The sequence below is a fragment of the Strix uralensis genome, chromosome 1 (genome assembly GCF_047716275.1).
Source record: "Strix uralensis isolate ZFMK-TIS-50842 chromosome 1, bStrUra1, whole genome shotgun sequence".
NCBI classification, from domain to species: Eukaryota; Metazoa; Chordata; class Aves; order Strigiformes; family Strigidae; genus Strix; species Strix uralensis.
The window spans coordinates 65,925,281-65,941,075 of NC_133972.1; the positions used below are offsets into that span (position 1 = coordinate 65,925,281).

At 46.0% G+C, this 15,795-nt stretch overlaps 1 protein-coding gene across 4 annotated transcripts in view; it reads left to right on the plus strand.

The window, feature by feature from the left end:
- XIRP1 (xin actin binding repeat containing 1) overlaps positions 1-15,795 on the plus strand; it is a 34,658-nt gene that overhangs the window by 9,853 nt on the left and 9,010 nt on the right. For 2 of the 4 annotated variants that reach the window (XM_074869389.1, XM_074869413.1), the window contains exons 6-7: positions 13,002-13,159; positions 14,431-14,484. In XM_074869389.1, the coding sequence (XP_074725490.1) occupies positions 13,002-13,159; positions 14,431-14,484 (212 nt within the window). Of the gene's footprint in view, positions 1-2,790; positions 2,930-13,001; positions 13,160-14,430; positions 14,485-15,795 lie in introns of those variants that run through there. The other 2 variants (XM_074869397.1, XM_074869406.1) reach the window with 2 other exon arrangements.

Sequence of the window (15,795 nt, forward strand, 5' to 3'; positions counted from 1 at the left end):
GCTCCAGATCCCCATGCTCCTGGGCTGCTGATCTCCCCCTATGACACTCTCAGTGCCTCTCAGAAAGGCCCAGTGCCACATTGATTATATTTTTTTCATTTCCTGCTTTTTAAATTAGTTGCTATCTTCCAGACAGGAGGAGAAAAATCCTTCCCCGAGAGCTGTGCAGAGCTGTCAGGTAGCTCAGATCTCGTGGGCTTGAGGGAGTGCTCACAGGAGCAGTTTGCAGGGGCACTGATGGGGGGACATGTGTGGAAGTCATAACTTGTAGCAGGCCAGGTCCTCCACCTAGGGATAGAGAGAGACAACGGGAGCATGAACAGCCAGCCATGCATGCGAACAGACCACCACCCCTGTATGTTGCATGTTGCAGCTAGACAGACAGACAGGGAAATATATGTTGCATATGCATGCACATGCACACCACAAGGACACAGACACGCATGCCCATCGTGAGCTGCTGACTGAGCCAATATGCTCTGCCCTTCACCTCCTACCTTTATGTCCCTCCACCCATACAGAATAAATAAGATACCGCTGTCCCCAGCCTGCTGCTGTGTTTGCTGACACCCCTGCTACTCAGTTCATGCTACCTGAGCAGGTGCATGTTTACTGCCAGCCCCTGCCAGCCCCATCCCTCTGACTCACAGCCTGACTGGCAACCAAAGACCTGTCTATCACCCTCCTAACAACATCCCTCACTTTTTTGCTTCACATCACAGTGTACACTGAACAGGGACCACTTTGGTCTGCGCTTTCTTGGCTGCTTAGTGCTGCCTCACTCACAGCCATTGCTCACAACATACGGTCTCGTCCTCAGCACGCAGCAGTAACAAGGGTGGCTGTATTTCACCCATCCCCAAGATGGTTAAATTTCAGTCCATTCTAATTTAGCTCTTTTCTCTGATCCTTATTTATTGAAGGAAACAACAAAGAACACAGAGACCACTTCAGAAGGAGAGGTGGTGATCTTCCTAGGCACTGGGCTTAACACAGACAGCAGGGACTGGTAATTTGTAGCCTTGAAGGATGTTTAAAGAAACTGGGCTATGGTAGGGAGGAGCCAGGCCCTTCCAGAAGCCTCAGCAAAAGCAGATGGTCATCTGGAGCTGGCCCTGCCCATGATGTGATGTGGTGTGATGTGGTGTTGGTGAGGAAACCTCATTGCATACTGAACTACAGCTTGGTTGATGTGTGGTATCCTCTCCGGTGACTGACACCTGCAGATCCATAGGGAAAAGAGAGGGGCAGCAGTCCCTCCAAACACTCCTGTGAAACTCCATCAAATCTACTCTGGAGGAGAGAACAAAAAAACTTAAGCATCTCGAACGAGAAAATCAGCAGCAGTGAGTTGCTTGACCCTTTGGAGCAAAGAGTGTGGAGACCCGGTGGGAACTGGAGTCGTACTTCACCTACTCAGCACAGTGCTGCTGAGATCTTTAAGTGACCAATGAGCTTGGATGAAATGGAGATGTCCCTATGCTACACACTGTACAAACACATTGCAGAGAGGCTGAAAGACCTTGGGGAAGTACCCTTTCCCTGTATTTCTGATGGTGCGTTGGAGCACAAGAAGGCTAAGACAACTTCTGCACTGGCAGATGGAATAGATAAGATTTTTGCCCCGAGACAAACTGGTCGAGCACAGCTCACATTGTGCATCTCTCTCTCTCATCACTGCAGTCCCATGTTGTCTGGCATTGGGTGCTGTGGGCCATGGGCATGGCCTGGGATGGTACAAGCAGGGTATTACTGAGCATGGGTCTCTTGCAGCCCTTGGCCTGTGTTTTGTGATCCTAAGCACTTCTGAGTGAGTGTTTTTTTTCAGGTGATGGTGACTTCTGGTACTGGCATATCCAGCCTACATGTCCTTTCATCTCCACATGGTGATTTATTCAAGCCTATGCTCCCTAAAGGTGTCAGAAAAGAAAACCAAAGAGAGAGCAGCTGGAGATGATTCAAACATTACTGCCTTTCTCAGCTGTATCGCTATCCCAGCCTTGTAAAGGTGGACTGCTAAAATAAGACCCAGAGCCATTGGTTATGTTTGTATTTGTAAATCAGCATGGCCAGGACAGGGTTCCCACCTCTGGCACACAGCCGTACCCACCATTAATATGGTATAAATAGCACCTATCACCCAGCTGAGCTTGGAGGACATCCAGCCCTCTGGGGCTCAGTGCTTTGTTGTTATCCCTCTCCAAACACTACAAGAGCATGTCCCTGCAGCACCACATTATAACAGAGAGACTGCAAGGATGGGGATGATTCCCAGCTGACCATAATGCAGAGAGCTCCATCATCCTTCTTAGTGTTCATGCTTCCCCTCACTTTCCTAAAATATTTTTTTCCTTTCTTGGTTCTAAAATATTGGAACTGATGAGAAAATAAGGAACCAGAAAATATAGCTAATACCTGTCACCTTCCCAGCTTTTCCCTTAAAATTTTGGCTGTGGCCAGAGGCAAAGGGGGCTGTCTGTGCAGGTCACAGCGTGAGGACATGACAGTGAGTCTGGGAAATTCCTCTTCCCCATTACACCACTGCCTGGAAGCATCCCCTGTCCCATACCAGTTTACACCAGGGGTATTTTGAATGAATAAGTTCTGAAAATAAACCAGGCCCCTAGACTTTCCCAGCCTCCATGTAGGATTGCTAAAACTCATGATTGACTCAGCCTGGTGGAACACCAATTTCACTCTTTCCTAAAATAGACCAAGTGGTTCATCCTCTCAACATAGCTCAGCTCTCGGTGATAAAACCAGCTGCCAGAGACCACTGGGAGGCAGTGAACAGGACCGAGGGTGTGGGGAGAGGAGCAGGGCTCCTCATAGGATACACTAAGGGCTGCCCGGCCGTGAGCCTCACGTAGATTTTCCACTGAGGCTGTCTGCAGTGTGACACAGCTGTTGGGATCACCGAGACCTCCCTGTAAGTAATTTTGGGGTAGATTAGAGCGGGGTGAAGTGTGAAGTGTTGCATGAAAATGAACCTCAGACTGATGCTAAAATGAAGGGTAAATGAGGATGCTTAGCACCTCATGCTATGAAAGTGGTGTTGCAGCTCATGGAAAGCCATGGATTTTATTTTGTTGGCCCCGAGCTTGGCAAATTCCACTCTCTGCTGCAGAAGGTGCTGTCTCTATGTTCCACAGATGGTGGTTTCAGTCTGGTTCAACACCATCATTTAGGCTCTTGGACATGTTCAAGGCAGAAACAGAGCATTGTACCTATGTACTTTTCCCCTGTCCTGAAATACCTAAGTTCCTAGTTTTGAGGCTTAAATTCATGGGGCCAGACCTCAGTGTCTACTGCCTCCCCAAAAAATACTGTTATTTATCATGACACTGGTCACCATAACAAGCAATAGGAGAAAGAATCTATACAGGATTTTGTTGAGCCAGATGGATGCGGGGGGGTGGAGGGGCCATCTTCCAGATCAAAACCATGTTCAGGACTAGTAGGGAGCAGGCAGCAAAATGTGGACTGTTCTGAGGGAAATGAGCTTTGCTTCATCTTATATTCCTAGGAAACAGAAGGCAGAGTAGGATTAGTTAAGGAGGGAATTTCTTTCCCTCCCTCTTCCCTCCCGGCTCCAGGGAGGGCTGAGAAATGTGTTTGTGACCCTGAACCAAATAAAGAGCTTCAGGACCCTACTGGGTTAGCAGTGTTAATATGGCCATACCACTCCCCATTTGTGCTCAAGTATGGAAAGTAACTCCAAAAACCCATACCACCCTGTAAGACAGAGCACAAATCTACCCCTGCATGTGCATGTGTGTGTCTCATACCTGATTATCCAGCCTTTTGTCTCTAAGGTCTGTGTTGGGGTCAGCAGAAGAGAGCCAGGATTCCAGGTCCAGGTCTTGGTGCTGCTCGTCAGTCACTGTGTGATGGGCCTGAACCCAGTGGCCTGAGCTGAAAGCAGTACTTTTCTGCTCATGTGTTTGGTGGTGTTAACATTTCCTTCTGGGATACACATCCTGCTGATTGCTGTGAGAATAACATAAGTTCTTTAACTTCCCCCAAGTCCCTGCGGGTCTCCAGTTTTCACCCAAATCTTTGCCAGAAAATATTTGAAGTAGCTTCAGGTTTTTATTAGAAAACAGGAATTTGTGGAGAGGTGGAGATGATGCCTCAGGTACAGATACCATCTGATGAGAAGAGACAAAATATGAAACACTGTTCTTGTCCAGGCAAAGTGGTAGATAATTCACTAGTGACAATTAAGGGATCCAGCATGGCTGGAAATTCATAGGAACATCCTACAAAGGCTGTTTTCTGCCATTGAATAGATGCAGTATTTTGCAGGATAAAAAAGCTTCATTTTTGGCAGAAACCAGGCGAGAATGCACTAACCCTGTTGCTAGGAGCATGAAAATCCTTCTTTGGCAACAGAAAAAAACCCAGGTCTGGGTCTGAACACAGTAGCAGGAATCTCTGCATTAAGTACTGTACAACATGGTATTTTATTCTTTTAAAGCCAAACATTTCTCTCCTCTCCCATATTCTCACTGGCAATTTGCCTCATTCAGAAACAATTGGAAATGCCGGGGAAACTCAATAGCTACAAGTGGGTTGGGGTTTTCTCTTTAAAGTATACTGCTAAATTTTTTTTGGCTATGGCTGCTTCTTCCAGAACAGTATTAAGTTTTCTTGGCTGTCAGTGATAAAGAGCTGGCAGCAGCATGGAAACACCATGATAAGAATAGAAAGCAAAGGCAGGGTCTCAACAACTCCTCAGAGCCGTGTGATACCCATGCAATGTCCCCATGTAAACACCATGGCATGGCAAAGAAATGGTTAAAGATGTATGCCACAGACCTGATCCTGGCTGTGCTCTGCATCCCAGGTGGGATGTGTGGCTGGTGATGCTTGCAGGGCTCATGCCTGTGCAGACATTCCCAAGGTATCTCTTCACGGTGACTAGAGAGGGCTTACCCTTAAAAGGTCTGGTATTCGCAGCATGCCGAGAAGCCCTCTGCCCAGGCAGAGGTTATTCCAGTGGGTAGCTTGGTGTTGCTTTCCCTGGGGAAGGGGATTTTAGAGGGAGGGAAGCTGTTATCACAAATAGTCATCCTGCATTTTATTCTGCAAGGGCAGAGTTGCTGCTCTACGGGAGAAGGTAGAGCATGCAGAGGACACGGAGCCTGGCAGCGGGGTTAGGGATAAAAACAGTCCTGCTGCCAGCCAGCATTCAAGAAAGGTGAAAGAGAGAAATAGGAAAATAAAAACAGCTCTCACTGGATGTCAAGTAGGGGTGTTTATCACCATTTCAGTGAAAATCCCCTATATAAATAACAGATAAAGAGTTACCAGAGGATATGAGAACAGAGCTGGAATGAGCAGGGCATAAACATGATCCTCAGCATGTCAGAGGGCAGTTCTGGATACCAAGATCCCAGCAATACACAGCCTGGGTGAGCAATTTATTAAATGTTTTCTCGGCCTTTATTAAGCCTTTGCAAATAGCAGAGAAACATGGAGAATGAGGCAAAGCTGAGCAGATAGTGAGGGCTACCTCCACCTTGTGTAAGCACTTTGTAGCCCACAAACAGGGTAGCTGACCCGGGTGATGTTGAAGGCCCTCTCTAAGGAAAGACAACCCCACAGCAGTTGGCCCACTCAGGAAGGCTACGTCCCCAACCAGCAATGCCACTCACAGCTGTCTCTCAGCAGAGCTTCTTGGCATTTTTTGGTACCAGGAATAGTCTTCCACATTCCTGGATTTTTGCAAAGCCAGAAATAGCCCCGAGCTGCCTTGAGGCAGATACTCAGCTCTCCCCGAGGCTAAATTTTCCCATCGAGAGCTGTTTAAATTACCTGGGGGTTGTGATGTTGCTCCTGCAAAGGAAAGTCCAGCTGACACTGAGGAGCCAAAAACATTTGCAGAAGTGACTAAAGATCATGAACCTTCAGTTTAGAGGTGCGGGAAACTGCAGACAGATCTGATTTTGAAACTCAAGTGTAGGAAACAAGACAGTCTTCAGTAGCTGTTTTTTTCTTCACCCCCTCCCACCCTCTCAGATTTGCAAATGTAACTTTATACACATGCAAAATTTAATTGTTTGACTATAATTTAGTAGACAATTCCTAAAGCATGAAATTATATTTTAAATCTTATTTCCTTTTCAACACAGCTGCTCTTTAGTTACATTATTTTATTTTCCTTATTTGTTTAGCACCTTCGTCTGGTTCTGGTGTTTATCTTTTCAGCCCATTTCCCATTTCAGAATTCATATATTAGCTCTATGCACCAGATCTGCTCAACATATGGCTTGCAGACAACCCAAAATCTTTCTTAAACCCTTTCAAATGAGAATGATTATATTTCTGATATGTGCATTAGTCAATACATTAAAGATCTATACCAGAGATGCTCCCCACCTCCAAATCAGGGATCTATCATATGTGATGTTGTACAAACTTATCTGAAAGGACAAGGTCTACCCATGAAAGTTTGGAATCAGAAAAAAAGGGTTGTTAAGTTGTATGATTTTTGCTAGTTATCTAACTGTAATCAGTGGTGTTCTTACATCTGAGTTCATTAGACAAGCATGCGAAAATCTCATTTCTCACTTTTAGAGGTCGATTCCTAGCCCATGTAGTTATAACAAAAAGACAACTTGGAGCAAAACGATCAAAACCAAGATTTCTCTTAAAAAAAATGTTTACATTTGCCACTCTCACATAATTGGCCAATCCATGGCAAAGAGAAAAAGCTTGAATTTCAAATCCTCGCTGTCCTTTGTAGAACTGAAAATGAGAGAAAACACTGCAGTTTGCAAACAGAGCAAAGTGTGATCTGGGGGTCAGGAGGGAGTACTCGTGAGGATAAAAAGGATGTTTTAGAGCATCATTGATCCTCAGTCTTTACAAGAGGCTGTCTAAAATCCTGTCAATGCTCCTTGCTGCAGCCTTGTCCCATATTTTTTCCCCTTCCTTTGGAAAAAATAACACATGAAACTTTAATGTGCTAAAGCCTCAAGAGAGGGTCATGAGGCCAATGAGAAATGGCTAGAGATGGTCTCCCCTCCCCAAACCGTCAATCTCCCAGGACTACCCTTCCCCACACAGCATCCCCCTCACTGCAGCATCCCAGGACCACTCACCCTTTCAGCAGACTCCAAACTGGGGCAGCAAGGAGCCTGCCCCGCTTTCCACACCACCTTCAGCGTATATCTCCTCCAGCAGAGCTTCCCCACAAACCAGGGCTCCCAGTGCAGGGGTTGAGGGCAGAGATTTAAACCTTTCCCTGCTGACAGAGCACTCCCAAAGGGCTGCGAGGCTCCTGGATTAAGCAGTAGCACTGGTTTCCTAGCCAGCTTTTATGGGTGCTTACCCATCCACGCAAATTCCCTCAGCCCAGCCATGGAGCTGTACCGGTATTTAGGAGCCCCTTTTGTCAGGGGACTGATTCTCCAGGGGGGCAAAGCTGGGACGAGGATGGGATATGTGTGATTCAGCACATGCACCTGCCACATCCATGGACAGAGGCACTTAGAGATGGGGTCTCCTTCTGTAGGGATGGGCTTCCAGCTTCAGGAGGGGGACAGTGAGTTGCTGAGGTTTCACCAAAATGAACATCAGGGACAAGCAAGTGGGAATGGGGACACATGTCCAGCCACACGGCCTGAGTCAGGGGACTGAACTGGTAGTGACCATCCAATTAGGAGTAACCCACAACCCATCCTAGGCAGGGAGGAATAGCAGAAATGGCCCCAAATTCCCTGGAAACAGCCAGACCAGAGCACTGCAACCCCAGCACCCCTTCCACAATGTGAAGAAATCACTGTTTTTCTACCCTGATTTCCCCTGTGCTAAGAAGCTCCAGAACACGGGTCCCTTTGCTACCACTGGCCTTCAAGTACTGTGTTTTGGGTCCTGCACTGTGGGATGCGCCGAATATCTCACAACACCCAAGCTGTGGCACAGCCAAGGGGTGAGACCATAATACATCCATGCTCCATGGCATAGGGCATGCCAGGTCCAGCAGCCGTCGTAGCAAACCCAAAGCTGACCCACAGAGGAGCAATGTCAGGCAACCACTAAGCAGGTGATGGAGGATGCCGGATTCAACTGGCTGGGATGGGATGCTCTCGGGAGCTCCGCTCCCTTTGGCGAGCAATGGAGAGGGACGGGACCCTGGCACAACTTGCACCACTGGACTAGTCCTTTCCCTCCAGCTCGTGCAAGCCCTGTGAGAGCCCACAGATGATCTCAGGCCCCATTACACAACCCCTGGTTCACGCACTGCTGTGGGGCGCACACAGCGACACAAAGGGCTTTGCTTAGCAGCTGTGTTTGCTCAGGGCGGCTGATTTTGGGAGCAAAGCTGATGACATGTGGTTGGCCAGGCGACCCAGGAGACTGGTGCTGAGCTTGCAGCTTCCTTTTTTAATAGGTGACTCAGGCACTCAGTAGCTCACTGGGGTTGGCGGTGGGAGCCGGGCTGTGAAAGAGTGCCGGCGGCAGAGGTGGTGGACACCAACAGGTGGGTGAGCGTTGTTCCTCTATAGGATAAAGTGGTTTAAATAGAAAACAGAGTAAGCTGGAGCTGATGTGTTACTGATGAGATGGGGTTTTCTCGGGGGAAGGAGCGGGAAGGGGTTTTGTAAGTGATTTGTTATCCACTTGTTGGGAGCTGGCTGTCAGATGTAACACGATTACAGTTCAAGAGACCTGTAATATTATCTTCAGCAGGAGACAGAGCAGTTGAGTGATTTATGGGCAATAACTGAAGAGGAAGTGAGTGAATTTTTTAGATTAATATTTAAGTCTTTTTTCCCCCTGCTGTCTTGTCTGTTCCACGTGTGTAGAAAGATCACTGAGTACAAATGAATATGAGGAATGATCTTCCCCCATTGTAAGTTTCCAGGTCCCACAGCCCTCCCTGCCTGGCTGGGGTGTGGCTTATGGGGCAGAGAGGTTGTAAACTGAGCCGGAGCTGCACATACCTGGGGCAAGGGAAGAGCTAAAGAAGCCCCGACAGCTGCTCTCTATGAACAGTCCTAACATTGCAGCCCCTCATATGAAATGTGCAGATTCATCTGGCGCCAGACGCTGGCACGAAGGACATTTTACCGACAAACCCCAGCGGGGAGGAACATTCCCCATATCCTTCACTTAGACAGCAGTGCCGTCCGCCGCAGTGCCAGCCGCTGGGTGGGACAGGAGGAGGGGGTCCTCAGGACCTCTTTTCTTCTATTTTAGCTCATGGGGGATGATTTAATGCTTGAAGTATTAGGTTTAAAGTCTCTGGGGCCGCAGTCAGGGCTAGTCAATCAGTGCCATGCAAGATGCATCACTCAGCACTGGAATGGATGTTCAATGTGCCAGCGGAGCCCTTTTGCTCAGCAAGGTAGAAATGTGGAGCCCAGCACAGGTCTCAAACTGGACTTCTGTGCTCTCCATCTCATATACAACAAATAACACCCTAAGACCAGCCTGCATAACATCCTTTGGTGCTGCTTTAGCATCCCCAGCTGGGAACTTCCCTGCTCCCTCCCAGGGGATGCTGTGCAGCAGCACTGTGCTCACAACTCTTGAGATGTCCTAGGTGCCACTTGGACACTGTTAGCTGCACACATGGGACAGCTTGGCTTTCTCGTTAGTGGAATGAACTGTTGTTCTTTTGCTCTTATCTATAATTAGTAATTTAGAGGGTGGCAGCAGCCTGTTCCATCAGGCAGAGCCGTGTGGAGCAACCAGACTTTCCGCAAATGCAGAGCCAGCCACCCGCCCGGCGGGTTTCAGCAGCCACTATCTAAGGCAGGCAGTTTTGTGAGAAGCAATAAGCAGAGGGCTGTGCACAGCCTGTGCACTGCAAAAATGTCAAAAAGGAGAAGGAAAAAAAAAAAAAAAAGAAAACAAAGGCAGCAATAAGGGGAAGGCTTCAATGAAAGCCTTGTATCTAATTATATCTGTCATTAAAACAGAAGCCCTGTGGCCTTTCATCCATCTAAGCTAACGGATGAAGGACTAGGCAGCACTGAGGCTGTTCTATTTTCCACTGCATGGACTGAAAATCTTTCTTCAGCTACATTATTCATTCTTGGCTGGAGGGGTACATTGCTGTTCCTTGTTCAGCATCTTGACCCACAGCATGGGCCAATATAAATTATATCAGCTCAGCAGTAATACCAATAGCCTGGGGTGGAAGAAGACCATTAAACATTACCAGCCCAGCTCTAGGACATGGGGGTGTTTTTGCTAAGCACTTAGCACTGAAATAGTTAAGCATAGCAACGCTTGTGTTAGCCTAGGCAGGGTCCCTGCCTTGTCATGAAGTGTTTCCATCTCCTAGTCGTAGTTTTTAAGAGTATTTTCAGCGTGGCCATGCCCTTGCCAAGGGCTTGTGTTTATTTGCCTGACCAGAAAGGCTGCAAATCTGTGCTTTGTTTTCTTTCAGCTTTAAAGCTAGGAAGGCTGACTCTCCCCAGCTTATTAGGAGACTTAGCCAACCCTTATTACCTTGCAAGGAAGAAAACTTCTGTTTTCCAGACTGATTGGACCCGTTTTTCTTTTCCAGTAGGTAATTCAGCAATGTAGGAGAAAAGAAAGTAATTCCCAGACAAGATTTTTCAAAGCCCTCTTCAAAGCTTTCTGCAGCTAATTCAGCACATGCTTCAGTGCTCTTCTCACAGGGTACACACATAATAAGGAAAGACCATGAAATATGAGGTACTTTCACTGGCAATTACTTCATTTTCCATTTTTACAGAGTAGACACCTTCAAATATATGCCTCAAGCCTCCAAATGAAGGGAGAAGCCTACTGCAGCAGATAGAGGGGCTTGTGTTAGCAGGTATTGGCACCGGCTGCTGTAAAAGTGGTGTCTCAGCAATACCTTGACCCTCTCCTCCCCATTTCCAGGGTGCTGTTCATCTCAAAAAGACAGGCATCTAGTCAAAGTTAGGGGCATCTTGAGCAGAGTGGGTAAAATCAGAGCAATCAGTGATGCAATCAGAGGGTGGTTGCAACCTCACAGCCTATCTTAAGATGCACCAAATCGGCTCCAGCATTGCCATTGTCTGCACTGGCTGTAGATGGATAATTCTCTTTGACTCAGTGTTTAAGCTGTGGAGAGCAGAAATCAGGGAGAGAAGTCCCATATTTACATGGTGACTTAGCAAAAAAAAAAAAAAGTATTAAGGAAATATCTTATGTTTTCTCTCCTGATGTCCCAGTGATGTCTGGCAGAACTGGGCAGATAAATCTGTATTGCATCCCACTGCTTCCTCATGTATCCAGCCTCAGTTCTGCATCAAAATGCCTGTGCATCTTCAGGGGTAGATAGAACCAAGGACAAAAAAACTTTGGGGTTTGGCACCTTCCAGCAGCAACTGGCCAGTGTCTGACAAGTTCATTGGGGTCCCTCTATTCTTATCTTCATGGTTTTTTAGTGCATGCTTGTCCCCATAGGAACTGGTGTTTCATTTGAAGCACCAGCTCCTGGAATAATGTTAGTGCATAACATTTGCTGTTGTCACTTTAAAACATAACCAGAGTGAATCTCCTTCAGTATTTTAGAGAAAAACTTGAAAACCTGAACTCAAAATGCAGAAAACAAAGAAAAAGAGTCATTAAGTTTGTTATTTACAAAATCTCGTGATTTGGGGACTGAGATTTGAGGGTAAAGAACGCTAGAATTGCTGCAGTGCTTATAATGTGCACATATTAAAAAGTACATCAGCCCTTTCCTGGCTGTGCAATAGCTGGATTTGTGGAGAGAGAGCCCATTGTTCAAACAGAAAGCATTGCAAATACCACACTAAATCCAAATGCAACAGTGCAAGTCTGCAGATAAAAGGAGAAAATTCTCGTGTTTTTACAGTGGTAACAGAAATTACAGCCCTGACTAACCTGGAGAACTAAGATGCATCATATAGGTGTAACACTCTACATACATCTGTGTTCAAAGGTGGAGACGACCATCCTGCTCACACCAAGCAGAGTAATGCAAAAAGAAATTTCTTAGCTAAAATTTGGAGTTGTTTCTTTCTTTGAAAACTGAACCCATCTGCATTAGAACCATTAATTTCAACAGGAACTTCTCTCTGAGGGTGGACACAGCTTTCATCCTCAGACTGTGGGGAAGGCCCTGCTGTTTAACAGGATGAGGACCAAGGGGGATGGAGTACAACAGGTGGGAATGAGGGACCACTGCCTGATCATCATCCAAAAGTGTGTGGCCATTCCAACCATCCAGTCCCTCTGTGTACCACTCAGGAGGTCTGGCTAATAGACCACCTCCTCTCAGAATAGCCATTTCTCCATGAAACAGATAGGGATATCCTCAGCTGTGGGAGGCATCTGAACAAAGGTAGGAAGAATGCTGAATGTCTTGAATACCTCAGCAATGCCATGCTGGGCCCCACTGGTGGTCCCATGGGAGCTGGTGCAGCTCAAAATATCAGATCTCTAAACTAAGAGCAGGGTTTGGTCCTCTGGTTGTGCCAAAGACTCCCCATTATATTCTTGGGCAAGTCTCATAGCCTTCTCATCTCTCCATTCCCTGAAACTGGCTCCCAGGGGAGGGGTAGAGATAAATGGATATAACTGCTTGTGAGTCATGCCAATAGGAGAGCAGTGCTTACCCGGAGAAAAAAAAAAAAAGGGAATTGGTTCAAGTTGAACATGTGTAGCTCCTTCATGTCCTCCGACTCACTCATGTTTGGTGATGGCCTCGTCCAGGGATGCAGGAAGGGGTGGGGGCTCTGTGCCCCACCAGCAGGATGGTGACATCAGGTCACTGCCCAATGTGTTACTCTCATCCAGGCTCAAAGTCTGTTTCAGCCATGAAGGAGGTGGAAATGTCCACGTTTTCTGCCTGAACAAAAAAGACATGTTGTTAAGTTTTGGGGGACCAGGGTGGGGGCTGCCAGGGGAATCAGTGTGCAGATGTCGGAGGTGCCTGGCAGAGCCGTTGGTAAGCAATGCTCATGCTGCAGGCTGGCCATCTTTGGCACATAGCTCACCATGCACGTCTATCCCTGTTTCAGATGAGAGAACGCAGTCATTTTTAGACATATCAGACAACACTAGCCACATACTTCACCAAGGACGAGGGAGGTCCTCTGCACTCTCCGTGAAGGAGCTGTCGGCTCTTTATCTCTCCCAGACAGCTGCTGCTGCTCACACCAGCAGCCCCACACAGCCGGTAAGCACTATGCGCCGCCATCCTCCCCCTCACAAATCACCAGTGGCATCCCAACAATGTCCCGTCCAGCAAGTGGTTGTAAGAGGATGAGAGAGAACATGTCTGGGTTTGTAAATCTGGAGAAACACAGCATTTGGTTTTCCAAAAATGACCAGCTTTCCCTTGTCATTCATAAATATTGTATAAACATTATCAGAGGTGTTGATATGTATGTATATGATGTATAAGCTGCATATACATACACATACATATACACATTATATTCACACATGCACACACATACCAAACATACACACAGGTCTACATCCACTAGCCCTTACAAACAGTTTATTCATACATGAGATTTCCACTTTATTTGCACATATATATTTACACACTCACATCCATGGAGGAAATATTCAGCACACAGCAACACATACATCTCCATGCTATACCCATTCTAACACATGCATGTATATATGTCCATATATCTCACACTCAGGCATAACTTCACTTTGCAACCTCCCTGTGTTTCTCTGTTTACAGCCCTTGGTCTGGGATCCAGGGATTTAATCACCCACTCCAGACTGATCATTGGGTCATAGGAAAATTCAGATTATAAGGGTTATGAGGCACTGAGCTATATTTTTGCTATTTTCCCAGCTCCACTAGTGATCCAGGAGTAATGTGGGATATGATTTCACATCTGGACCTTTTCTGCAGGTGTGTTCGCTCTCAATCTTTTGTAGGGTCTTGAGCAGTCTCTTGAGCATGTTATCCAGGGTCTGTACTAGAGAAGTCCAGACTGAAGCAGTCCCAGTTGAAAATAAATGAGTGGTGACTGTAACTGGAAAATGACAACTGGTTAGAAATGTAAGGACCAAAAAAAAAAAAAAGCAATTTCAAAATAATGACTTACACATTCCTTAATAATAATTTTTAAAATATTGAAGTATAAGCAAAACAATAGGCTAAATCAAACTTTGGAAAAATCAGTGCTTGTTGTGTTTTTCTCCCAACTCTAAACAAAGGTGTTTGGGGTTTTGTTTGGTTTGTTTGTTGACTGAGACTTTTGGAAACAAATATTTCTGGTCAACCTGCAATAAGATTATTTTTCCCAGCTGTACAGAATTGTAAGTGATCAAAAAAAATCCCCTCACCTGTAATGGTTTTCAGGTGTCCGTAGTTGATACAAATATATATATATATATATATATATATATATATATATATAAAAACCCCATGTCTTCCTATGCAGTTTAATGTCATTTCTCCTTGTGTGTCTTTTCCAGAATACTGTGAAGGACAACTCCATACACTCTCTCAACAGACAGAAAAAAAGCAAGGTAAGAAATTTTAAAGATAAGCACCATTATCTAACCAAATATTTGTGGACTGTGCTGGAGTGTGATTTAAATACTCACACAAGGCAACGAGGAGTGCTTTCATACTGAATATAGCTATCAGCTGCTCAGTCGCCCTTCCCCATATTCAGAAGTTCTTCACAGATCCCCAAAAAACCCTTATTTTAAAAAGGGCATTCAAAGTATGTTGGCTCATGTGAAAGATTTGCGTTTTACACTTGCTGCAAAATATGCTGATTTTGGTATTCTGGGGTGGGTTTTTTTACTAATGTTCAATACTTATTTTTAGCCAGAACAATCCGCATGTAACAGAGTGAAATAACACCGCGCGCCATTGCTTTGAGCAACAACTAATAATATTCCAGGCATAACTCTACAGACGTAACTCCACAGGCATGCCAAGGGTCAGCAGATCTGTTTACTGAAAGGAAAGCCACCAGGATTACAGTCTCTTTTAGATAATGATTATAGGCCTAGGCTACCTTCCCTTTGGATAAATGCCAAGCTAGTGCAGGTTGCAGGTATTCAGCTCAGCATTTGGTGCCCAGGCTTCCCATGTTAAGGAGAAAAAATGCAGAAAGTAAGGCTCAAAGGTAGGCTAAACAACCACAGTCCACCCCATCATGACTGCACCCTCTGTTCACTTCTGTACCAATGTTGCTGTAAATTTGAGCTGAACTCAGGCTGACTAAGTCTAAACAGTTCTAACTTCTACTGGCCCCCACCTATGGGTGTTACCCCAAACTCTGGTCCCTCAGCCTTGCTTTTTCCTCCTAACAGAGCACAGAATTTGGCCTGCTAATTGCAGCAGTTTGTAAACCTTAGTTAGCCTCATGCCCGTACAAGTCTGCAAGTCAAAAGAGCTTTATTTAAGTCTGTAATTGTATAACTGTGCATCTATTCTTATGCAAATGATGACATGGGGTACACTCCTACGTCCAACAGAAGAAATCATTAATCAGACCAGTGTTTTTCCCCAAGCCCTCACTGCTGTGCAGTGGGCAGCCCATGGTGCTACCAAAAGCCCATCGTGCTCACTACCCAAAAACAGGCTGTCCTCATCAGCTCAGTTTGACACTTTTGTTTGGTTTCCTCTCCCCATTTTCTTCTTGAGACCTCTTCACAAATAGCTCCCTGGATTTTTCCTGTACCCATATCCTCTGTTCTCAGACACTCTGCAGGTCCTCACACTGCCCTGGACATTTGGGAGCAAGAAGGAGAAGTTAACTTTTAGCTTGCTACTCTAAGACAGCCTTCTTCAGGTTATTCTTGTGGTCACTGTCTTGTGCTGAC